We start from the raw sequence: 25,403 nt of genomic DNA, 5'->3' as shown, positions 1-25,403 counted from the left end.
AAGACACGACTAAGTCATAAGCGCTCATGACACTCATGAGCGCTTTCACACAGCTGATCAGTAAGGGCGCTAAATCGCGAAATATGGCTCTACACAGGGCAACCACTGGTAATTGCGATTGATAGCTATGCTTGTTGTTGGGCCAGCCGCAGGACCAAGCAAAACAGCCTGAGCCACCGCCAGAGTACAGGCGGCTTCAGCGTGATGAAATTGCGCGCTGAAGGACAACGGCTTGACAAGGAAACTGTGCATGCAAACAAGTCGGTCTATCGCGTCCATGGCTGCAGATGCAGGACTCGAAATGCTGGCGCCTGCTTTTTTTTATTATCCTTTGTTTTTGCACAATACTATGTGAGGTCAAGTTGAAGAAATCTCCTAGGTATATCGTGTCCAAGGGAAGTGTAGTCTTCCTACCAGAGGAAGGTGAACCGGGAACAGTCGGCATGACGAAGCTGTTGCTGGTGCTGGACTCCTAGAGAGAGGAGTCTGCTCGCCGGTGGGGGAGAAAGGAAGCTAAGCTTTCTTCACCCGATTCCTTGCTCCTTTAGACTTCGATAAAGTTCGCATACTACTATAATTACCGCTAATCAACGAATCAATTTGATCGCCGAGTGGGTGCCATAGGGGCTCCGATGTTTTCTTGGCGTCAATAAGTGTAGACCTATGAGCGAGAGGTCCATTGACTTCGCCAGGGTATTAGATAAAGCCGACCTAATTTGCTCCATAAGAACGTACATGAGAAGCTACTGTAGGAAATAATTCGCTCGAGAGCCGTGAAGAGTGCGCGTAAGGCAAGGCAATTGTGTCGAGTGGGTTCAGTGAGCTCTTGCCGGTGTGGAATGCGTAAGGGCTTTGGCAATGACTGAGGGTAGTTTCACTTTGTATGTTATTGAGTCATGACTCAATGCAGGCGGGTTGAACATGGAGACCCATTAAGCTTGAAAGTGATGACTCTCTATGGCTTCAATATACGCATTTTGCAGAATCATCTAGTGCAGAAAGAGACACCTGTCAGCTTGGCTTGTGAAAACATTGAGGTGTAGAGCAAAAGGCCAGGCATATTCGACGTTGCCGTTCTTAGTGCTGCAGTACCAGGATGCGACAGGAAGAGTGTGTTAAAAACATTAATAATTCGAATGCCCCTCTACTTATAAGTGCAGTTAGGGAGCGAGATTCCTTAACTTGTAGTGATAGTCCCCAGGAATCGGTCTGAAATGACGTTACTTGATTAATAATGGCTATATTGGGCAGTTAACGGAACTAATCTAAACAAAATGTTTTGTTGAGGTACTTAAGTGAACAGCGCATTATAATTCAGCTAATATTGCAGTGTCCCAGCAAGGCGTTCTCATCTCCTCCACTAAATCCTACACGTCACCAAATGGCGCTATCTGGCGCGATCAAATCTGAGAAATCATGTACGTCGCAAAATTGGAAATTATGTTTCGTAATTGCATTTTTATTTTTCGTACTGTGCGTTTTCTTCTGAATTCAACTATTGTACATAGGCTAGGCCATTACGGAACCCGATAATGCGGAAAGGTAACAATTAATAAGCAGATATGAAACTTTAAAGTCGTCTCTAACGCGGGATGTATTAGTAAATAAGATAAAATTGAGGAAACAGTTGTGCCAGTAATATTGGGGTACCTGTACTGATTCGATAGCTGAACAATACATCGTGCTGCGCTAAGCAGAAGAATAAAACTCATTTCTAAACACATGGCCCGAATTCAAGCAATCACTGCATGTAATATTACACCATTTCAATATTATTCAGGTAGCATAAACACTGCACATCACTGCACGCTTGTTCATTCCAACTTTATCCGCTTAACGCGTAGTTTTATAGGCACTGCTGGATTAATAATCACATGATCCACAAGTACCGGGAGTGGGTCCTGGATGTCCTCGGCGAGAGAAATCTCGAAATTTCTTATTAATCTATAAAGCGCTGTCTTTACAGTCACCATTCCTAGCCTGCTTGCCACGCACATCCTGGGCCCAAGGCCGAAGGGGAAGTAGCTGCAGGCCACAATATCTCGCTGTGCTGGCGAGAAGCGGTCCGGTATAAAGCGGTTTGGTTCAGGCCAGACCTCTGGGTTCCTGTGGATGTGCCACGTTGGCGCAAAAACGCCCGTTCCCTCTGGAATGAATCGGCCCAGTATGGTGCTGTCCTCGACACACTCGCGCATTATAGCGACAGGAATTGCCGGGTACAATCGCATCCCCTCTCGAACGACCATGTCGAGGCGCTCAAGCAGCATGACATCGTCTTCATCGAGCTCCATCTTTTCGTTTCGCTGATGTGACGAGGCCTTTGGCACAGCTGTTAGCTCTGCATGTTTTGTGTCTAAACCTTCGTACTTGGAATTCTGACTCTCATTTGTCGGCTTCTCCGAGCTATGTGAGGGTGACGAGACGGGAACGTTATTCTTTGTTTCCCATCGTTTGTGTTCGAGTCCTTGCTTTTCTTCAAAATTGCTTATGCCACATTCCATGTCAGAGTTTTTGTGACGACGGAGCACTCTCTGAATTTCAGCTCGCACTTTTTGCTGCTCTTCTGGGTGCTTCGCGAGAAGGTACAGCAGAAAAGCCAGAGAGGCAGAAGTTGTCTCGAGACCAGCCATAAGAAGCACTACGATGTTGCATAACAATTTGTGGTCATCGATAAGACGCGCGCTAGTGCGTGCTGTGGGTAGAAAATTTCCAACTCCTTTTTGAGCATCGAGAATGTGCTGGAGCACATCATCTTTCTGCCCAGTTTCGGGTGCTGTGGGTAGAAAATGTCCAACGCATTTGTGAGCATCGAGAATGTGCTGGAGCACATCACCTTTTCGCTCAGTTTCATCCCGCCTCCGTTTGTTTATCGTAATCACCGCATGGTCCATGACCTTCTGCACTGCTTTGCAGAATAGTGTAAACGGATAGACGCACTGAAGAATGCTGCGGAGGCCGGGATACGCAAACGCGCCCTCAAACAACGCGTTGTCCGCTTCTTGGAATATCACATTGAGTGATCTGAGGACTGGGTCGTCACTCTGCGTTCGCCGGTCTGCCTGTAAGAAAAAGAAAGATTGGTCCATCTACGTTGTACAATCCATCACACTACTTATGTAAGTGATACGCTGGCCTGGCGGTGCTGCGTAAACACCGGCCAACAGCTTCCACTCGGTCTGTATTGGTTTTGGGTTAAAAAACGCAACGCCCTACTGTTGAATGCAAATCGCCGCAATATATTGTGTCGTCTGAGCTGCGCTGCGTTAGAAATTTTGACAAATATTGCACGCGTGGGGCTTTGTAGCGTTCGTCCCTTCGCGAAAGAAGGAACGTGCTCTGCTGAATGTGTACATTGCGCGCAAGAATCAGAGGCAGTTCGGCTGCGATGGCGCTTGACATTATGCACAGCGGTATTCACACGATGTCAAGCAGCAACGGAGAACTGTTGCAATGTGTGCCTATTCGCCTAAAGAGCATCAAATGAGAAACCCGGCGCCTTGACAATGATGAAATAGGCTTATAGAACGAATAAGTAAATATGCTGCTAGCTTTGGCACTGTGATGGTGTCTGACCATTTCTGGATCTTGTTGACGCTAGCTACCTTAGCCTGCCGGCTACAACCAGGCTCATGCAGATAATGCAGATTTTCCGACAGGGATCATGGGTAAATCGCAGGATTGAGTGTTTTCACCGTTTAGTTCACGTGGAAGCATTTTGTTTATAAAGAGAAAAGATGGAGAACAATGCGGCCGCAAGAGTTTGGTTTGTTTGTCATTGACTTGTTTAAATCAATTTATCATGTGACAGCGGATAATTAAGCTCTGCATTTCTATCTGCATTCCCCTAACTTCATGCTGTAACTATAGCTATCTGCACAACGTCAGTCAATATCGTGCCGGTTGTCTCGTCAGCAAAGTGTTCTAGAGCAGTCGATATATCACTCTACGAGGCCGCAGTACTCTGGAAAACACTGAACTTTATGCTCGTTGACAACAGAGTGGTCGTAAAGAAAAACCTGACTAGCCCACGAAAATGTTATTGAACTATGAGGTGCATACTGATCAAATAGAATGAAACTATCTGTAAGTAACTGGAACAAGGGTCCGCAGGAAGAATTCCATCGGAAGAGATCAACAACGAGGCAAACAGACTACTACATACCTCATCATGCGATTTTAAAGCTTGAAAGCCTTTCTACCAGAGTTAGAGCCCTATCTGACGCCTCTTCCTAATGATGCAGATGTATGTTTTTTAACGAAGCTCTAGAACCAAAACCAAACTTGAAGCCAGAGTTGCTCAATGCATTTGCAAATACCAAAATGAACCGTTTTGGAATGAGTGAAGATGTTGAGAAGGCATTCCTGAAAATTTCGGTTCAACTGACCGATTGCGATGCCCTGCGACTATGGTGCTATGAACTCCTTCCTGAGATTCAAAGCCGTGACCCTCCGACAGAAATTTGTAAAATGACACGTGTGCCTCTCCGTGCAACAAGCTGCATCTTTCTGCTCGCAGAAACCGCGCGTCACCATTTCTCCACGGCTGGACATTATCCACAAACAACAACTAGCGCAAGCCGCCACCGCCTGCTGAATACTGACGCACTGGAGATTCTTATCGACTTGAGGAAACAGTACTGTATTCTCCGGAGACGACCAATGGTGAAATAGGTGCTCAAGAAATGTGCGACGCGCAATCGTTTAAACAGTCGTGCTACAACTGAGCCAGCAGGTCCTCTGCCTGGTGAGTAGGTAACTCAAGCATCTTGCTTTGATGTTACAGGTGCAGGCTTCTCAGAACCACGGAAATCATACATCAATTTCACGCGTGCAGTTATCCATGCAACACACGCTGAACTGGTGACAGAAAAGTCAACCACAAATTTCCGGTTGATGTATAGTCCATCGAGTAAGAGGAGTCAATCGAGCCATATATTGTAACAACGCTATGACATCGCAGCACACTTCCAAGGATCTAAGGAGACGGTGGACAACAATACAAATTCACTTAGAACTTATTCGCAAGCCACCTGATCAGCTTGAAGTTCAGTTGAAGGAGGTCCCGATACAGTCTTTGACTATGGGACCTCCTTCTGCATACTAAGTACTTGCAATTGTGACCCAACTTCTAATAATAAATTTTTGATTCTGATTCTGATTCTGAAGTTTAAAACTGAGGAGGCTGCTTGCTGGGACGGTTTGTGGGAACGAGTGGTTACGGCAGCCGCACTTCATCAATTCTTCTTTTTGTGAGAGTTGGTTCATCTTGAAACATATGGGTAACAGCGCAAACACACGACCCCAAGAAGGGAGACACGCACAAACAGAGCTTGCGTGTTCGTGTCTCGCTTCTTGTGAACCCATATGTTTCAAGCCGCACTTCAATGGGGTCGAAATGCGGAAACGCCAGTGTACATAGATTTAGATACGCATTAAAGATCCCCTGGTGGTACAAATTATTCCGGGGTCTCCAATACAGCGCGCCTCATAATCAAATCGTCGTTTTGGCATGTAAAACCGCTTAATTTAATATTTTAACGGATTGTTCAACCAGTGAAAGCGTTAAAGCATGTCTTCGGAAACGTTTCTGCAACTTCTAAAAGATCACAAGAATGCTAATAAAACTTCGGTCTGTCATCAACTATCCATGCCTGACCTATGTCTACACAGATGTGAAAGAACCCGAACCTGCACTGACGTCTCACTTTCTTGGAGGAAAGCGATTCAACACTCCTTCTATCAGCGGTTCCGGTAGAGACGTGGCTGATCTACCTTTTAAACTCACTCGTTGCCGGTGCTATGGCGAAAGGATGGCCGAACGGTTTTGCCGTTGTTGGCAACATGAATATGTGATGAGTCTCCCACGAGAACTTTTCACTGTGCCGCATCCATCAGGCGCACTAAGGACAGGAGCTCTCCTTTTAGTTCACGAACATCATGTACCGCGGTGGAGAAACCGCCGAAGTTATCCATTGACAAGATGAAAGGATCAGATCCAGAGAGGTACGAATGCCGAATGGAACCACATTCAGAAAACCAATTCAACTGTTGTGCCCAATCGAATACACTAACCCAGGGGTAAGCAATCTGCGGCACGGGGGCGCATGCGGCCCCCGGCACGTCGTCATTTGTCGCTTCCTATCTGAAGGTCGACATGGCAGTGTTGACGCCAAATGGGGCTAGACAGGAACAAAGAAAGATCGTTTCCAGTTGGCATTGCCGCCTATCTTCACACTTCGCCAGACAACATCGTCACGTCCGTTCTTTCCACAGGTCCAAAGAAGGGGGAAGAAAGATTTTTCGTGGAAATACTGCGTCAGGCAAGGGCCTTCATCGAGGTATCTCCAATTGTATGTGAAGGGTTACTCCTCCCCTCACCCTCCCAACACAATGGGCAACTCTGCCTCGTCGTGCGCGTGTGAGGGTGACGGTGAAGTGGCTCGAGTTTTGTGGTCGACACGCCGCTTGTCCGCAGACAAGATAGTGTGGGAACTAGCCCTTAAGAGGTTCGCTGTCAAAAGTTCGCGGCATCTCTAGGTGTCTCGTCTTCCCGCGCGCATCCAACGCGTGACGGTGCCGCCGCCCCGTGAAAGTGGCAGGAACTAGGCACGCGAGCGGCTGGAACGACCATCAACAGCTGACGCTGTCCTACTGCTTGAACGTTCTTTGTGACTGACTCTAGCAGCGCTCGGTTTGCTTGGTGTTTGCAAGAGCAGAAATGTGCACCTTTTTCTGTTGCGCCCGTGTGATTTGAAAGGCAGCTTTGCAAATAATATTGTGCTCAATGCGTCATTTTCTAGCTAGTATTAGCTTTTCTAATTATAATTCTTTTTTCAACGTGTATTTCTCCACGACATGTTTCTTTCTAAGGGAGAGCTGAAGAGAAAAATTACTTCGGAATGTGGCATATTTCTAAATCGGTGGACAGATGATTATAACTTTGGTAAGTTAGAGAATAAGGCGGTCTGGCTGGTCTATAAAGAAGCTATTTCTGTATTCAAAGAGTACAATTTACGCCGGCACTACCAAACTCATAATCGCGAGACGTACCACCCCTTGATGTCACAAGCAAGGACCGAAAGAATTGAGAGTTTGAAGAAAGGCCTGTCCATGCAGCAAAACATCTTTGAGACGAACGTTCAGTAAAAAGTGACTCTTGTTCGGGCCAGTTACACCTTCGCCAAACTGATTGCAGAGAATGGGCGACCTTATACAGCCGGAGAGTTTGTTAAGAGATGCCTATTGACTATCGCTAACTATCTTTGCCTGGAAAAGAAAAAATTATTCAAGGAACTTAGTCTACCTGTCGGAGGGTCACCAGGTGAATTGAAGACACGAGCCAACAGTCGTTGCGTAATTTGAAGAATAGAGCAAGACCTCTCCAGCAATTCTGATGAAAGCAATGATGTGTGTCACACAGCTTAGTAACTCATTTTTGTTCCAGGAGTAGATGCTAAGTTTGAAGTGACAGAGGAGCTAGCTGCTCTTCAAAGCCTGAAGGGCACAACAACCGGTGAAGATATATTGAACGAGTTATGGAAATGTCTAGAAAGGGTCAGCTAACCTGGAAGGAACTCCAAAGTGTGACTACTGATGGTGCGTAAATATGGTCGGTTGTAAAGCTGGTGTCATTGGACGCATTAACTCCGAAATGGCCCGCCTGGGTGTTAGTGCCCCTATTCACTTGCATTCTATTATTCACCAGGAATGTTCGTCCACCAAAGTGACGCGTTCTGAGTCAGTAATGAAGGTTGTTGTTTGTACCGTAAATTTTATTCGTAGTCACGGCTTGAGCGATCCGTAGTTTTAGCAGTTCTTGTCCGATACGGATGCTGATTATATGGATATCGTGTATCACAGTGAAGTTCATTGGCTAAGCAGGGTAGAAGTTTTGCGGCGCTTTTATGAGCTCCGTGAGGAGATCCCAATAATTCTTCGTGAAAAAGGCAAACCACTGCAGGAGCTTTACGCTGACAATTGGGTCGGGGAGGTGGCTCTACTGGATGATGTTACACATCACCCTAATGAGTTCAGTCTAAAATTGCACGGAAAAGGGAAACTCGTGTCCGGCATGCTCGCAGACGTTAAGGCTTTTGAGCTGAAACTCAACTTTTTCCAACAGAAGGCTAGTGAGTCTAACTTTTCCAAAATAATTCGAGTAGCATCCGAATCTTTCAGAATCCTTTTAAGCTGGATATCGGGGAGATACCAAATATGTACCAGTTGGAACTGGCTAATCTGCACACAGACGACGAGCGCAAAGACACATTTGATGCGAAAGACGTTGTGCAATTTTACGCTGGTCTTAAAGACACAATGTTTTCGAGTTTGAGGGAATTAGCAGCAGCCATGACAACAGTGTTGGACAGTACATACGTCTGCGACCAGGCTTTCTCCAGAATGAAGTTCAACAAATCAAACTAGCGTTCCCGACTAACCGATGAACACTTTCACTACTTTCTGCGTGTGTTGGTGAGCAACGTTGATGTAGACATTTGGGAGTTGGTTAAGCATGTTCAGCACCAAAAGTCGCATTGAATGAATTTTCTTTTCTTTTTTTTTGCTTGTAACCTATATTTGTAAATAGTAACCTTGTGACATGCGTGCTGAAAATAAACATGATTTCTATTCCAGGTTTGTAAATTATTGTCAATTCGCCCAATTTTTTCTCTTTGCCTGCAATTCCGCTGGTTGTATAAAGAACCTACAAACTTCAGGCTTATTTATCGCGTCCAGTGGCAACTCTGCTCTCCTCAGAACACATTCGACAACTGCCATTTCTATAAAGAGAATATGCAGAAACACTACTCATGTTGTCTAAGTATGCGTAAGCATACCCCCAATTTCCGCTGGCCAATTTACAAATTTCAAGTTGGCGCGCCCCTAAATTTAAGTTGACCCACCCCTAGATTTCAAGTTGGTCAAATTCGAAAGTGCAAGTTTCGCACCCTCTCATTTCGGTTGGGCCACCTCTGAACTTCAAGTTTGCCCTCCCCCGAATTTTAGTTGGGCCATCCCTAAATTGAAAGTTGGCCCACCACCAAATTTTAAATAGGCCGACCCCCAAGTTTGAAGTATGCCCACCACCAAATATTATTTGGCCCATCACTACTATGAACTTCGCCACGCAGGTTCTACGAAGCCCTATCTATCCCAATGGTTATGTGTAAATCTGATCATAATGTTACACTTTCTGACCCATATTTTTTGGTTTGAATTGGTACTTATTCCTTATCAAGCTAGCACTGATCTAAGCTTACACTACTACAACGGTGAAATATTTAACTTTGCAAATTCCGCACTTTTGTACAGATGAAAGGCGTTACACTTTTCGCGTAAGAGCTGTTGCTGGGGCACTCTCCGAATAATGCTTACGCTTCCATTCCATTAGTTGGTTGGTTTATTTTAAACGGAGCAGCCGGTCTTGGCGTGCCATAGTTTCCACAATCACCGAGAGTTAAGGCCAGAGAATATCGCAGCAGTTGTAGCACTGTGCTTATTTGCAAGCACGTTTTGCCGTCAGCTTCCTGTACTTTAGCAAGATTGTTTGGATGCGACTTTAGTATATATATATATATATATATATATATATATATATATATATATATATATATATATATATATATATATATATATATATATATATATATATATATATATATATATACAGTGCCGTTCATACCCACCTCTAGTCCAAGCAAAGTCTTTGTGATCATCTCCAATACCATGCCGCGGCTTGCTTCGTGGGCATCGACAATGTCGCCACACCGCGCAGCTTCGTCGAATTTCTGCACAAGGCCTGCCATGCTGCCGTCGATAATATCAAATACTTTCTTTACTTTTCCAGTGGTGAAACAGGTGTTGAACACTGAGCGTACTTTCCGCCACTTCTCTCCTGCAAGAAGCAGATCGACATTCATTCGGGACACAGCACGCTTGCAGTATTTTCTTAATGCTGGGTTTCAAATCTATGCGCAAAATGCGTCCTAGCGAGAAAACATAATGTACAGAAGCATAAAAAAATCATATTTCCAGCCGCTGCACCCCACTGACTACATTGTTATGCTGCCCAACTCCAGGTCGCGGGTTCAATCACGGCCGCGGAAGCCGGAATTATCAAGAAATAATGCGAAAACGCTGCTGCACTTAGATTTATAGGCACGTGAACAAGCACCAGGGTGGTCGAAATTAATCCGACATCCCGCACTACGGGATGCCTCCTAAAAAGATTGTGCTTTTGGCGCAAAAGCCCAGAATTAAACTTTGCATTGTCACGTCTGTATGTAGCCAAGTAGGGTAATATGGTAGCTATGGTAGCGAGAAGTAATGGAATATCAGAGAGAAACATCGACAGACACGAACACTTTCTCGCTGTGCTTTCTTCTTTTATATCGCGCGTCCTATCTTCACAGTAAACACGACGCACTAACTAGCGCAATCCGCTATCTTTTTATGTTATCCTATCAAATTTCGGCGGTTATCTTATGCTCGTGTTTGCGTGCTTCAGTCTTTTATTCCAACGGGACCTCAACTTCAGATTTGCCGATAGACGCCAGAGCCACTCTTCGCACTTGCGGAGTTCCGTGTCACCACGTTATCAGGTCACCTGCACCGCGAGTCGCTTCAAGCGCTCACGATGCCCGCGATCATTGCAATATGTCTCCTCGCACCACCGTTCCTTCGCGTGGTTTTGGTGTTCAGGTAGCCAAGGAGCCCGGTACTGCTGCGTAAGAACTGCCACCACAGTGACATAAATGCCCAGCGTGTCCGCCACCGTTTATGAAATTCTTTATTTTTCCGGGTAAATGCATGTAAATGACCACAAGCCGGCATGGACAACCGCCGTCAGCAAAATAGACTAAGCGGGAATGCTAAAGTTCGTAATAATAATCCGCGCCTACGTTGTTGCTTCGCCTCGTAGCTCATTCGTGACAGTTTCCTCGTGAGGACGAGAATATCACTCCATCTCTACTTCGACATTGTCTGAGTGACGAATTGAGCGTCGGATGCATTGCACGTGCGGCGCACATTGTGTTTTCTCGTGTTTCTTTGGGAGCTTGCACATCATTGGTAGCATTTTTATGGTGAGGAGCTACACGCAGTTGACAGATTTAGCACAGCCGTATGATTGTGAGCACACTTGTAAAGGAATTCGAACAATGCTGTGTGGCAACTCGTCGAGTTGTTTTGCGGGCGGAGAGCAGTGATGGTTTGAGTCGCTTTGGCTCTCGGTCTTTATTTAATAATATTAACTTTAAGGAAAGAGACAGCTGTTCTAAATCGACTCCAGAATAGAAGTGCGAGTCGTGGCTTCACGTGCTACGCCCAGGCGTCATCTTTATTTTCTTCTCACCGGGCAGCACGCTATCCTGCTTTTAGGCGCCACCCTTGGGAGGGCGCTACAGAGCCCCCCGCCTAGACTGGAAGTCCAACCGGTCTGAAGGCCGGCTTTGGCACTCTAGCGTGATGCTAGGCGGCGAACCAATGGTTTCCATCGCGGTCTCCACGTAAAGCGGCTTAAGACGGTCTCACCTGACCGTCTCTCCATGGCCGTTCTGTAGGAGTATGGCGGTTTCCGGGGCACGATGGAGGACGCGGATTGGTCCGTCATAGACTGGGGTCACCGGTCGCCGCACAGCGTCGCGTCACACGAAAGCTTGTGTTGAAGTAACCAGGTCGGGGTGAACAAAGATTGTATCGTGACGGGAAGGAAGGGTGCAGTGGGCCGGAGGTCTTTAACACAGTCCATGAGCCGTTGTAGTAATTCTTGTGGCAGGGCTGGTAGCTGCGTTGATTTGGAGAAGCCTCCGAGAAGACGCAGAGAACTGATGCACAGCAGCTCTCTTGCTGTGAAATCTTGGTTTCCCGGTGAATGCCCAATAAGCAAATGAGCGCAAGGGGTAAGACGCAAACCCATGTGGCGCGATTGAGGCGGGCACCCAGGGCGGCCTTCAGTTCTCGGTGAAGGCGTTCCACTATGTCATGGCACATGGATGATACGCAGTGGTACGGCAATGTTTGGCGCCAATAATGCAATTAAGGCAAGTAAACAGGGAGGACTCAAATTGGCGTCCACCGTCTGAGAAAAACCAAAGCTAGATACCCACCCAGAAATGGAAGCGCAGGAAACAGTCTCAGCGGTGATATCATGAATGGAAAGAGCCTCCGGCCAGCATGTGAAACGGTGGACCATGTTGAGTATATAACGACAAACTTGGGACACGGGTAGAACGCCCCGGATGTCGAGCTGAACATGGACGAAACGACGGCCGGGTGGAAAGCAGGCTTGGGGAGGCCTCTGGGTAAGACGGGAGACCTTTGTCGTCTTGCACGGAAGACACGTGCGCGTCCAAGCGCGCACATTATCGTTAATACCGGGCAAGACATAGCCCTAGGTGACAAGGCGCTGAGTAGCCCGAATACCTCGGTGACATATCTCGTGTAGAGAGTGGAAAATGGCCCGACGTACCACCGCCACATTGTACCATCGCCACGCTTCATACGCTATATGGAGGAGTGAACGCGTGCGAAGGTTAGCCGACGATGGCGGCTCCATCTCACATGCGCAGCGAGCAAAGGGGGGGCGATGTGCGCTGTCTTGCGTCGCGCGCAAAAGCAGCGGGGGGGGGGGGAGGTAAGGGAGGGGAGGAGGGCGTTCAACTCCGGCGGCTGCTGCGTATGGAGCGGCCGTGCGGCCCCCTCGTCAAAGCGATGCGCGATGCACGCTGTGTTTTCGCCGCTTAGTTCATGTTGGAGCGTGAGAGAGACCATGATCTATGAGACTCTCGCGGGGTATGAGACGTACGTTCGCGGTGAGTGGTGAACATTAATAATGACCTGAAAGCTCTCGAAACAGTAAAGTAGTATATTGCAACAACCTCGGCCATAGAGCACGTACTCATCGAAATTACGCCGTCGACATGATATATTCCTAATCCCCACGTGCTTAGCGTGTATAGCCCTACCAAGGGAAAATAACGGGGTTAGGAATATTATTTACGCAAGTCAAATAAAAAATCGGAGCCCGGCGCAGCCTGGTGACAGTGAGGGATTTCAGCGCCCCCTACACTGCTTGGGGATATTGAAAAGCGACTGAAGAAAGCAGTGATGTCAACATTGGCTCACATTGATGACGGACACGAACAAATCGACGCACATCGGCAAAAGTGTGTCCAGAGACACCTGTCCCGATCTCAATTTAACACACATGATAGATCGGACGGAATGAAATAACACGGAAGAAGCGTTGGGGAGCGATCACTACACATTACAAACTAAAGTATGCGCAACAACTTCTAAGAAAAAGTTATACCACGCGAGACTCACGAACGGAATCAAAATAAAGGCCGCGGCTGCAGAAAGCATAGAGGATCTCGAAAGGAGTACCAAGAGCCTGCTCGATACTGTGGAAGCCCACACTGGAAACATACAATTAGGTACCGAAACGCCGGTCATCGACCCCCCTCTTCAACGCCTCCAAGGAAGATGAAAAAGGCCTAAATGTACATGCAAGTTGAATATCCGTGCAGACAATCTCACAAAATATGCGGAAGCGTATACAAGGTATCTTTGGTGCCAGAATTGGACCCTCACCTGCGATAGCTTGCAGGGGACGCTGAGCGCCCAAGAAACATGGGAACTGATGCGACAGATGATAGATCCGATCTAGTAGAAAGCGATTTCAGGGCCGCATACCCAGGAGCTTATCCACCACCACCATGGCAAGAAGCAGGAAATTCTCGAAGAGCTACGGAAGAAGTGCATCAGAAATGCGGTTGCCGCCCCCAAAGCGCATTGCCAATATGGAGGCGAGGAGAACGGATATTTACCAACCCAACAAAATTTTCGAGCTACTCGGAGCAAATTGTAACCTGACTAGAAATGCCGCCGCAGGAAACGATAAGGTCACGAACAAGATTCCACGCCAGTCAGATGAAAAATCGATCGTGGCAATGCTGGACCTATTCAACAGGGCTGTACGACCGCAGAAGTGCCTCTTCAATGGAGCCACGCGAAGGTAACGCAAATACCCAAACCGTGGAGAGCCGCTGTAGTTGGACAGCCTTCTGTCCATCTCGGTAACGTTATGTCTCGACAAGCTTTTCGAGCACGACTCTGGAACAGAATGAACAAGCACCTGGAGGAAAAACGAATCGTGCCAACGACCATGTACGTTTCTGAGCTCATCTGTCGGCACAAGATGTACTCCTCCAGCTCAAGCAAGGCATAGCGGACAACATCACGCCAAATAGAGCGGGTATCCCACTGGCGCATGAGGTGAACTGAGCTTTTGACAACGTCTCCCACGAGGCGATACTTGTAAATATCAGTGGTAAGCAATGTGGTAGACGAACTTACAGCTACGTGCTATCCTTCCTCATTAGTCGAATGGCCACGGTAGAACTCGGACACCGATTCTGTTCAACATAGCGATGCTGAAGATTCGAGGGGTGCAATCGGATATGGTTGTTCGGCGCCTTCGTTCGGTTACCGGCGCGCGCGATTGGCCTACTCCGCGCCGACGTCACCAGCCGCGGGGAGCGGCCACGTTTTTGGTGACGTCAAAATGACGTCACGCTCCTGTTATTCATCCTCCCACCGAGCATTTCGTCTGCTAGGCGCCGAACCCGACGGGAGCTGGGCAGTTTGAAGCAATCATACGCGATGGATTGGATTGGATCCAACCAGCGGCTGCGGCATAGCACGTTTGGATCGAATCCATAGTTTAATTCGAGAAAATGGCACTTCCGTTGGGAACTTATGTTGTTGCGCTGGCGTTTCTAGAGGATGGAGGAGAGCGGGTGGCGTTGCGAAACGCGTTTGAAGAAATGGCAGAAAGTGAATTCCGGCGTCATTTTTGTATCTCGAAACTAATAATTTGTTGGTTTTACAGAGAAATTGACCCCATCATCAGTGCCAGTGAGCCACTAGGATGTTGTCACTGCTTCTTGAAAAGTGTGCCACTCTTCCCGTCGTTTCTTTTTCTTTTTTCTTCTCGCTGTGCGCCACACTACCTAGGGACGACGCAAAGAAACTAATAGTTAAAAATTGCAGTTGTCACACGTACTACTATTTGAAAACGTGTTTGGGCTTGAGAAGAAAAAATACATTTTTTTAGATAAAGACTTCATACATTTGGAAGACGAGAAACATTTCGTTTTGTAGTATACTGTCTGCAAGCACATGACAAACGACGGAAGTAAACTTCCGGGGAGGTCACCGCTTCCTGATTGGCTGCTCTTTCCGCCCCGCTGTCACAAATTTTGCATACTGCCACTTTGTGACGTTGCAGCAACCAACAGAACGCGTATCGAACAAAATATCTCCGATCGCGCCCCAGATCACCTGAATGCCATACCCGAGATTTGACATGAGATATACGCAACGTCATCCCGGTGTGGGCAGCAGAAGTTCCTTGGGGGAGCAGCAAGTGGCTCTTCAAGGAGCCGCTGACGCCATCAGTGGCTACGTCAAAGAGTGGACGCCAGTGTGCCCCTGAGAAATCAGCAGTTGTCACGCTTCAGAGAAAATCAAGAGGGAAGAGTCAGGGGCCCCCAAAGGAAGTGGAAGTTCTGCTACAGGGAAAACCAGTACCAAACGTGAAACAAATCAGTATGTTGGGCTTTAAACTGTAGAGCAACGGAACAAGCGTGGCCAACCTGCAACATCTGGAAAAATCCACAGCACAAATCATGTATCTCATCCTTCTTATCTGAAATAGACACCACAGACTGAAAGAAAACGACGTAGTCGAGATGATACAAGTGCTGATTGCCAGTAGATTCACCTTCAGCGCCCCTTACGTTACCATTACAAAAAGTGACGTGAGAAGGTCAGACACTCTTACAAAGCGAACCTATAAACAGTCATCACGGATTCCGCCAGGGACCTCAACCAAACGCCCGGAGGAGCTGGGCATGCACAACACAATGAGCGAACTGACAGAGGCGCGCCTGGTGAGGCAGGTGAAATGGTTATCGCTCACTGAGCCGTAAAGAGCTGTACTTCGACACCAAGGCCACTCCGTGATACTCAACGAGAAGGCGTTGAAGGAACGGCTACCCTCGAGCATGCGTAAGCGACTCTACGCCACACTGTTGCCAAGAACATGCATCCAGCACAGAACAGAGGCCATGGACACGCTCGCGCGGAACCATTGTAAAATAATTAGGCCAACTTTCACGACACGCAGTACACGAACGCGGACTGGCACAAGCGCAGACATGCCCACACCGTCAGCGTCATGGACTATTGCCTCCGTGGGATGGCCGCGGTAACGATACAGTACATTGACACCCCAGTAGCTGAAGAGGACGCCATAGTCATAGCTTTGGTGGGAGACCCCCCAAAACACAACTCAAGACTATCACGGGCACACACGAAGACTAGCATAAGTGCGCCGCTGGTAGAATTTCGCGAACGGCGATCTCCGTATTAAATACTTATATCTTTCCTGAAACGGCCGTGATTGTATGCACACTCGGACACGACTCTCTCGCTGGTAACCTATGGGCCCACGCATCGTCTCGAGCGCGCACTTACCGAGCCTCACAGAGCGACAACCGTGACGTGTAAAGTGCGAAACCGATTACAAAACGATTTCACGCCATACATGAACAGTCTGCGGCGTAGTAACCCTGTCCCACCGAACGCGCCTATCACCCGCGCCGAAGCAGTTTTCGTGGCGGCAGTGGCAGACAAACAACTTTCCGCGCGGCATTCTATCGCGAGCCATGTTTATTTATTTATTTATTTATTTATTTATTTATTTATTTATTAATTCGGTATTGTTTGAGACACAGGGAAGGTCTTGGGTGGAAGACTAAAGGCCTAACATTGTATGCCTGACCATGGCCTTGTCATCAATACATCTGAACGGTGAGGTAGCATAGCATAAAACATATCGTACATACAAACAGTAGCATGAATTACACATGCATTGCATAGATTATAGACATGCGTGCGATAAATACCTGTGTCATTATACAGTTTTCTAAGTAGGAACAGGCCAAAGAAGTATAACGTGTGTCAGAAAAAAAATGGATAAAAATATACAAGCACAATATGAAACTAACAAAGGATATTTACAGATAAAGCAGACAAGAAACTAATTCGCACAGTCTATATCAGAAAAGGTAAGAAAATATATTTTCATAGCAATTTTAGAGCAGTTAAATGACCCGAAGTTTTGCGCAATAGTTATCGTATGAGGATGTGCATTTATGAAGGGTGGGACTAAGTGTGCTAGTTCTTTTGTTGTTTCTGCGAAATATAAATCTGAAATGGTCGTACGTGAAATTGTGTTGGGTGTTACTTGAGAGGTATTTCTGAATAAAATGAGTTTATTTTTCTCGTGTTCACCTTGTATGTGTAACGCAAGTTTAAATTTATATTGTTTGTAAAGACGGATTGGAACGATATAGTCAGTAGCCGATCGGTCGAAGACAGTTTTGTCGCACCCGACGGTTTATACGAATTTAACGCAGTGCGCCCGCTACGTTTGAGTGCATGATGGACACAGTTCTGCGCGGCTTGAAGTGGCACATGCGCTTGCGCTATCTTGACCAACGTTGTTCTTGCCCCTGATTATTCACCATGCACCTTCAAACTGCTCCGGTCTCTTCTAACGTGTTTAACCAACGAGGGCTATAACTAAACCTCAAGAAGTGCGGATTTGCTGCTCGGCAGCTGACAATTCTAGTTACGTCCTATGCAAGGATGGAATTGTCCCCCATCCAGCCAAACTTCGGGCCGTTACCCAATTCCCTAAGCGAACGTCCGTCAAAGAATCGCGCATTTCATCGGTCTGTGTTCCTACTTCAGACGTTTCATTCTCTATTTCGTCGCAATCATACTGCCCCTGACGAAGCTACTTAGAAGCAACGGGCCCCTCACTTTGTGGTCGTCCTAGTACGACGAGGCCTTCGCAAAGCTCCGTCATTTGCTCACGTCTCCGCCAATTTGCGCCATTACGAGCTGACAGCTCCTACCAAGGTGCACACAGATGCCAGCGGTGTCGGCCTCGGCGCTGTTCTTGTCCAGCGCAAACATGGCTTCCCTGAATATTTCGTGGCTTACGCAGATCCTACGCTTACGAAAGCTGAGTTCTAGTACACACTGACAGAAAAAGAATGCCTGGCCGTCATCGGGGCTCTCATCAAATTTAGGTCTTATTTTTACGACCGTCCATTTGATGTGGTCACAGACTACCTGCACTATGTTGGCTGTGGCCATTGAAAGATCTCTCAGCCCGTCTCGCCCGATGGGAACTTCGCCTGCAGGACTACAATATCCGCGTTCTGTACCGTAGCAGCCGCGATCACTCTGACGTCGAAGCCTTCTCGCACTCTTCCTGGCCTGACAACAATCCCCGCTGCTCCGTAGGCCAGCTTGCCGATTCTTCAGTCCACCTTAGCACCATCGCTTCCAAACAGCGCAAGGACCACGGAATCGCCTAGCTGATAGACTTTCTCACTGATCCATCGGCACAACCAACCACTCGTGCGCTACGTCGTCATGCCCAAGATTTCACCATTCGCGACGACATACTCCACCGATGCAATTACTCCGCTGAGGGCCACCAGGTTGGTAGTAGTACCCATGGCTAATAGTACATTGATCATGCAAGAAATACTCCGACGTCTGCGTTCTGATATATGTGCGTAGTTGCACACTGACCCCAGTGAACACACTGGGAGTATTCAAAATTACCAGCTCGTTCGACACAGGTACTACTGGCGTGGTATGTACAGCTACGTTTAGAAGTTCGTTCGCTCGTGCGCCGATTGTCAGCGCCGGAAATCTTCACCGCTCATTTCGCCAGCCGGTCTGCAACCACTACCTTACCCTACTCGGCCGTTTAGGCACGTCGGCATCAATTTGTATGGGCCACTTCCACTGACATCTGCTGCTGACCGCTGGCTCATTGTGGCTGTTGACCACCTCGCGCTTTACGCCGAAGCTGCCGCTCACCCGGCAGCTGCAACGCATGATGCTGCCTCCTTCCTGCTTCACCTATTCATACTGCGTAATGAATGGTCCACCACAGGAGTTGCTCAGCAATCTCGGACGTGTCTTATTGTCGGAAGTCGTAGAAGCCATCCTCAAAGAGCGCTACGTTGTGAAGCGCACAACTACTGCTCCGCAGACCAATCGCCTCACAGAATGCTTTAACCATGCGCTGGGCGACATGCTCGCAATGTACGTAGCCTCTGACCAGATAAATTAGCATGCCATTCTGCCCTTCGCAACTACACAGAGCACCACTGGCTTTTCACTTTTTGTCTTATTGTACGGCCGGCACCGGTCGCACACAATCGACACAATCCTTCCGTACAAGCTGGATGCATGTGAGTGTGCGCCTAATTCTGCCGCAGCCGAACATGCCGAAGAGTGTCGCGATCTCGCGCGGGCCTTTACTTCAAATGACCTAGAGCTGCAGTGACACCACTTCTGCGCTCACGTTACTCGCCGGAGCGCTTGCGTGGCTCTCAGTCTCTTCCACGCATCTGGGCTATCGTCGGAACCACTGCGTAAGTATGAAGGCCCCTACTGCGTCGTCGAACGCCCATCTCCGCCCAGCACACTGCTAAAATTGGAGTAACCTACTATATTCTGCTTCGCTGCTGGTGCAAATTTACGGCAGCGGCGTAATTGTGAACGCGATTGCGCCGCTGTAGAAAATTTACACGAGGAACTAAGGAGAATGTAGTAAATCGCTGCGTGTTTGGGTGGTTCTGCTTTGAACCACCAGTTGGCGCCACCAATCTGGCCGCTCATGCTAACGCCCCCGCTCATCCGCCCAACCGCCCGCCCCCGCCGGAATGACGGACTCACTAAATTTCTCTAAATTGGCAACGCCAGCCGCTTCAAGACCTACTATGACCCTCTCATAGGGACAAGCTGCTAGGTCGCCGGGTAGCTCCCTTCTCGTTCCTGGGAGTAAATGCAGAGAAGGATTGGAACGATATAGATAGTTTGCGCAGACGTCATCGTGGCCGCCATCTTTAGGTCCTGGCAAGTCGTGAAGGAGTGTAATCAAGAAACGTGACAGCATCACGGAACGATGAGCCCATCCTGTGTCAAACGGCGAAGCGATAACAGTAATAACCGGTGTAAAACAGTCACCGTCAATAAGCAAAACAATGTGCGCGCATTAATGCAATGCACTGACGTCATCATGGCGGACAAATTTGGGCAGTAGCGCAGTGAGAGCTGCGTCCGTCACGTCTCATGCAAATCATCTATAGTGAGTCGTGCTCTTCAGCACTTTGGCTCATGAATTGCGCTCGTGCTAGGAATCCGTGCCCTGCCCTAAAGGCGGGTTGCAAAGGCCGGTGAATAATAAACGCCTTTACAAGTTCATCAATTTTTAAAAGGTCATATTTCACGAAAAAAGTGCGGTGTGATCGCCGAATAATACCAATGGCGTTTGAACCAAATAGAAGCAAGGAGCTTAATCCTAAATATTATGCTTATTGACCTGCATGAATCTTCGTTACTTGAGGCATAAAACTCAGGTTTTCATTAAAATATACACCTAAACACTTATAAGCTGAAGTCCATTCGATTGCACAACTATTGAACTTGGGACAAACAACACCGTCATCAGGCTTATTTCTAGGTTGAAAAACCACATATTTAGTTTCATTGACATTTAACTGTACCTGGTTCGCTGGTAAACAAACTAAAAGTTTATGTAACCTACTATTGGCTACAAGTTACCTATTACCGAGGCTATTACCTGAAAAAAAGAACAGACTGTTGACGTCAGCATACAGACAATATCTGGTATAAGCGGTAAGTTTACAATATCATCTACGTATAGAATAAAGAATGGTGGACCTAAAGTTGGACCCTTGAGGGATATGAAGGGCTATTTCTTTCTTTTGTGAACAATACTCATTATAACATGTGTATTGTAGTCTGGCAGTGAAGTGATTGTGAATCAGTTTTAGGACCGCCCCGCGAATCCCAAAGTAAGTAGCATTTTATGCTCTGTAGAGTCGAAAGCTTTTCTAATATCCAGGAAAAGAGCGACCGTATATAACTTGATTTCAAAACTAAAGGGGATTTTTTCTGTCACATTAACAAGTGTCATTTCAGTAGACATATGCTCACGGAAGCCAAACTGTTGATCCACAAGAGCGTGCTTTTAATTTGGGAATTTATTTAGTCTGCACTTTAGGAGTCGGTCCAGCACTTTCGAGAAAACAGGAAGTATGGATGTTGGTCTGTGATTATTTAAATATGCGACGCAGCCTCCTTTCTGCAATGCATTCACATTGGCGATTTTCAGAGAATCAAGAAAGATGTCATTCGCTAAAGCACTGTTACAGATATGGCATAATGGGACAGAGAGGATATCAGCAACCGCTACGATTGTTTCTGGTTATTTGTTATCTGTCCTTGTTGCAGTATCCTTTTTCAAGACCTTAAGAAGGGAAATACTGCCATTCAGTGCGAGGTTATAGGAAAATGGAATTGGAGCTCCCGTTGTTTGCATATTTTTCAGATTACATAAATTAACTACTAAACGAGATGTCCCACCAGCATGTAAAAAATAATAATTGAACTTGTTGGCCAAGAAAGTTTCACTGTATTCGGTACTCTCGAACGTTAGCGTATGCCAGTTTGTGTTTTCCTGTACTTTAAACCTGCGAACTGCTTTCCATAATTTCTTTGGATCGGCTGATACCGTTGAAAACATGCGTTCATAATACCTCTTTGTAGCTTTGTTCAGGTTCGAAGTCAACTTTTTCTTATTTTCTTGTATTAACCTAATATCGCAGGATACCTGTAGCGAATAAATGTATAAAATAATTTGTCACGTTTCTGCATACTTTTACACATCTCTCGTGTTACCCACGGCTTCCTAGCTTCCTTGTACCTTCTCATTTATTATAAACGTATGTTGTACCCCACATAAAACCCGTTTAAGTGTTAGGCAGCACGAAGGCCAATTCACTCACCGCTGCTGCCACCTTTCCTCACTCAAGTGTTTTGACAGTGAGTTTCCGGGTCATCGAGTGAGATGTGTTCATCCTTTCTGGTGCGCGCGTGACCCCATGCTTGGTAATTTAGTTAGTAGGCGAATGGTAACACGTTTACAAGACCGATAAAACTACCATCCTAACTTCGTTAAGCTGCCTAATAATTTACCATCGCAATGGACGCTTCGCCTTGCTGGCGAAACTGCAACTTCTTTTGCAGTTTCATGCAGCCGGGCCCGCACAAACAACGCCTAACTCTACTGTACTCAACCCAAAAGAAAAAAAATATCGTGCCAGTGACGCTGATCTCTCCACCCTTTTAGGAACGCCACCTGCCTTCTTGCTGCGCGGGCGCCGATGCTATGGCAATTACGATTTCTCTGCATAGTGGTCCATAAAGCCTTTCTTTACTTACTGCTACTGGAAAACGTGATCATCCGAGCGGCGACAGTGCCACAAGATTGCAAACGGAATAGAGCACGCTCCGCGTCGATTCCTGACGCCATCATGCAAAAAATGAGGTCCCGATGAAGCCCCTGCCAGCGAAAGCTTGCGCTACTCTTGGTCTGCACTTGCAATAGAGAGGGTAGAGATATCGACCTCACTGGTGCGCTTTTTCTTATTTCTTTCCGTACGGTCATAGTGGGCCGCGCGCAGTGTCAAAGTATACTGCAGGCTCTAGCACCCAAGGCGACGTTAAGAAAATTTTAAACCGAGGCTTTCTTTGCATCTTCCGTCGACTTTCCCACTGCTGCTGTGGGTTGCTGCTGTCGCGCACGCTACGTCAGGGAGTGGCGCAGAGCGTGTATTCAAATCATTTTTTCATGGGCGCCACCATATTGCTACGCAGTGGCACAATCAATGAATAGTCTGCATTCAGGGGCGCTATAACGTAAAACTATTCCAAACTTTTCTATTCCAATTCTGCTATCATCCCTCCACGATTGGTCAAAAACTTTTTTCGACCACCCCCACATCACCTGTCTGTCACGCGACGTCACGAAAACCGCGACACTTCCCCATCTGATATGATGTGTACACACTGATTATGCATGCTGTGACAGAAAAAAGAAAAACAGTTATTTCTGATTCGACCCCTTTTCGCCATTAGCCCTCGGCTATTGGTAAAAAGCTTTCGGGCTGCACCCACTTCACCTGCCTGTCACGCGACGTCACAAAACCGCAAGAACTCACCTCGTCAAAGTGACGTGTACGCGATAACGATGCATTATTATGCCCAACAAAACTGCATTTCCTTCGGAATAGCCGCCGGCTGCCCCGTTCCTAAAGGAACAGAAGATGGCTGCCGCTGATCACTCAGACGCTGGCTATTCGCACCTGCCGGATAGCATGGGTGTATTTGCGTATAATAAAACTTCTTGCGTGGCCGTGTAACGTTTCCGAGCACTTTCGGCACGTTTACCCCCTCATTCTGTCAACTCTTCTTTGCTGAGGGTCCGTTCTAGCGTCATTCTTGAGCTTCCGTTGCATGCCGTCGCGATTTTCGACCAGCCACCGCAAGCCAAGTAAGAGAAAGCCGACCAATCGTAGACGCCGGCACCATCCTCTTCATCCGGTTATCGACTTTCAGTGCAGTGGCTCGGCCCCATTGAATCCCTCTCCACTTGAGCGTTCTCCTCGCCTCTTGTCAGCCAATTAGATACGACAAGCCGCTCAGTGTACGCAATGTTATTCGTTTTTCAAGCAAACAAAAGTGACCACCTATGAACGAGGAGAGCGTTTGATTGGTCTGTTCAGACAACCCTGCGGGTGACCGCCCGGTGCTTGCGTTGGTGGTTACGCAAATTTGACGTCAGGAGATTGGAATAGAAATATATTGGTATAGTTTTACGTTATAGGGCCCCAGGATTGGGCGAGCACTCCGTTTTGCATGGCAGGTATACGCTCGGCGGTAGTTTCCAGCGTTTGTTTTCGTGCTCGTGCGATCTATATAGTATGACGTGGCACCTGCTGCGTAGAAAACGGTTCTGTGAGACTTACTGAAGTGTTTTAAGTCGGTATGGCCAGATTTTCTGCGGGCGTTGAGGCGGACGGAGCACGTAGCGCGATGTGTGCGCGTATGAGCCCACAAGCAGCCTAGGAGATCAATTGTGCATTTATGAAAGTTCCTTTCACTAATGTGACCTTACTGCAGTATTATCATCTAGTTCTGAGCTGTGGTTTAGTAGCAATGAAACATGCGCGACGATCGTAACAGCGTAGGTACCGTTCTGCTACGATAGTCCTGAGCCGTGCTGTTGTATTTTGAAAAGCGTTGAAACTCTTATCTGCATATTACATTGCGTGGCCGCTTGGTTCTCTGGATGAGGTTCCCATCCATGAATAATATTGTTTTAATTTGTAATAACACCATACCTTAGAGTGTGAACTATACATGCCCAGCAAAACGACCGTTTACGAACAGTGCAAGCATCCTTGGCAGTGGTAGGTGCTGGATTACAGATATCTTATTTCCATATTGTGCATGGTCCAAGCATGCCGCATCAATGTTTATAGATCTATAAACGTTGTGAGGCGTGACTATGCGTGGTCGTACTGTGTCGTTAGCCCGTTTTTCTTTCTTTTTCGAGAAAGAGAATGACAACCGACTTTTTTTCGGTTCACTTCGTTCCGTTCTCTACGAGGTACTCAAATGTCTTACGGAAATTTTGTCCTCGAAAATAACCGTCACATTCTTTTTATGCTATCTATCTCGGTTATTATGGCTTTACAGGGCAAGAAGCCAATGCCGAAGCACAAAGCTTACATATCTATTATGCTGGTTAACTAACCGCAGTGATCGCCGTGTTGAACAGCGCCATCGGCCTCATGCTAAAGGCTAGCGCAGACATATAGTGATTTCAAGCCCACTTGACTTGAAATGCGTCAGAAGGATGCCGGTCTAACCCAAATATTTGATAGTGCCTGCCACTTAGGTGTCTCGTGGTTGGCCGTACACGAGCATGCGCTCTTCTGGTAATGCAGAGACACCGGTTCTCTTCGTTCAATTAAAACCGATATGCCCAAAATAGTTCAAAATACATAAACACACAGCGGCTGATAATGCTCGTCGCGTGTTTGCACCCCCAAAAGATATTTCCACGTACTGTAGTTGCCGATGCACCGGAAAGCTTCCTTGGCGACCTTATACGAACAGATATTGCGGAAATTTCACAAAGTAGGATCTAAAAGATCTGGAAATCCTTCCGCAACACGCGACAGCAATACTTTCAAGCAGCGCTGCGCCTGATCACACAAGCCAGAGAGGAGGAAATGCTTGCCGCGCATCCTTCCACCTCGCCCGATGAAAAGGTGGGCAGATGACAGGTGTGAGTCAGAGAGGAGATGCGCCTGCAGAAACTCGTTATCTCGCCCCCCCCCCCACGTCGAATGTGCACAATGCCCTCTCGA

The 25,403-nt window shown here is 47.2% G+C and overlaps 1 protein-coding gene across 1 annotated transcript in view; it reads right to left on the bottom strand.

Annotated features, from left to right (window-relative positions):
* Positions 1-566: 566 nt before the first annotated feature.
* The window catches only part of LOC142591187 (cytochrome P450 3A6-like), a 40,557-nt gene continuing 15,720 nt past the window's right edge, over positions 567-25,403 (bottom strand). Inside the window, exons 3-4 of the mRNA XM_075703554.1 lie at positions 9,687-9,895; positions 567-3,059 (exon numbers count right to left, since the gene is read on the bottom strand). Coding sequence (XP_075559669.1) covers positions 1,815-3,059; positions 9,687-9,895 — 1,454 coding nt within the window. The 3' untranslated portion in view covers positions 567-1,814. The remainder of the gene's footprint in view (positions 3,060-9,686; positions 9,896-25,403) is intronic.

The sequence above is a fragment of the Dermacentor variabilis genome, chromosome 8 (genome assembly GCF_050947875.1).
Source record: "Dermacentor variabilis isolate Ectoservices chromosome 8, ASM5094787v1, whole genome shotgun sequence".
Taxonomy (NCBI): Eukaryota; Metazoa; Arthropoda; class Arachnida; order Ixodida; family Ixodidae; genus Dermacentor; species Dermacentor variabilis.
This window is presented reverse-complemented; position numbering and strand designations above follow the sequence as displayed.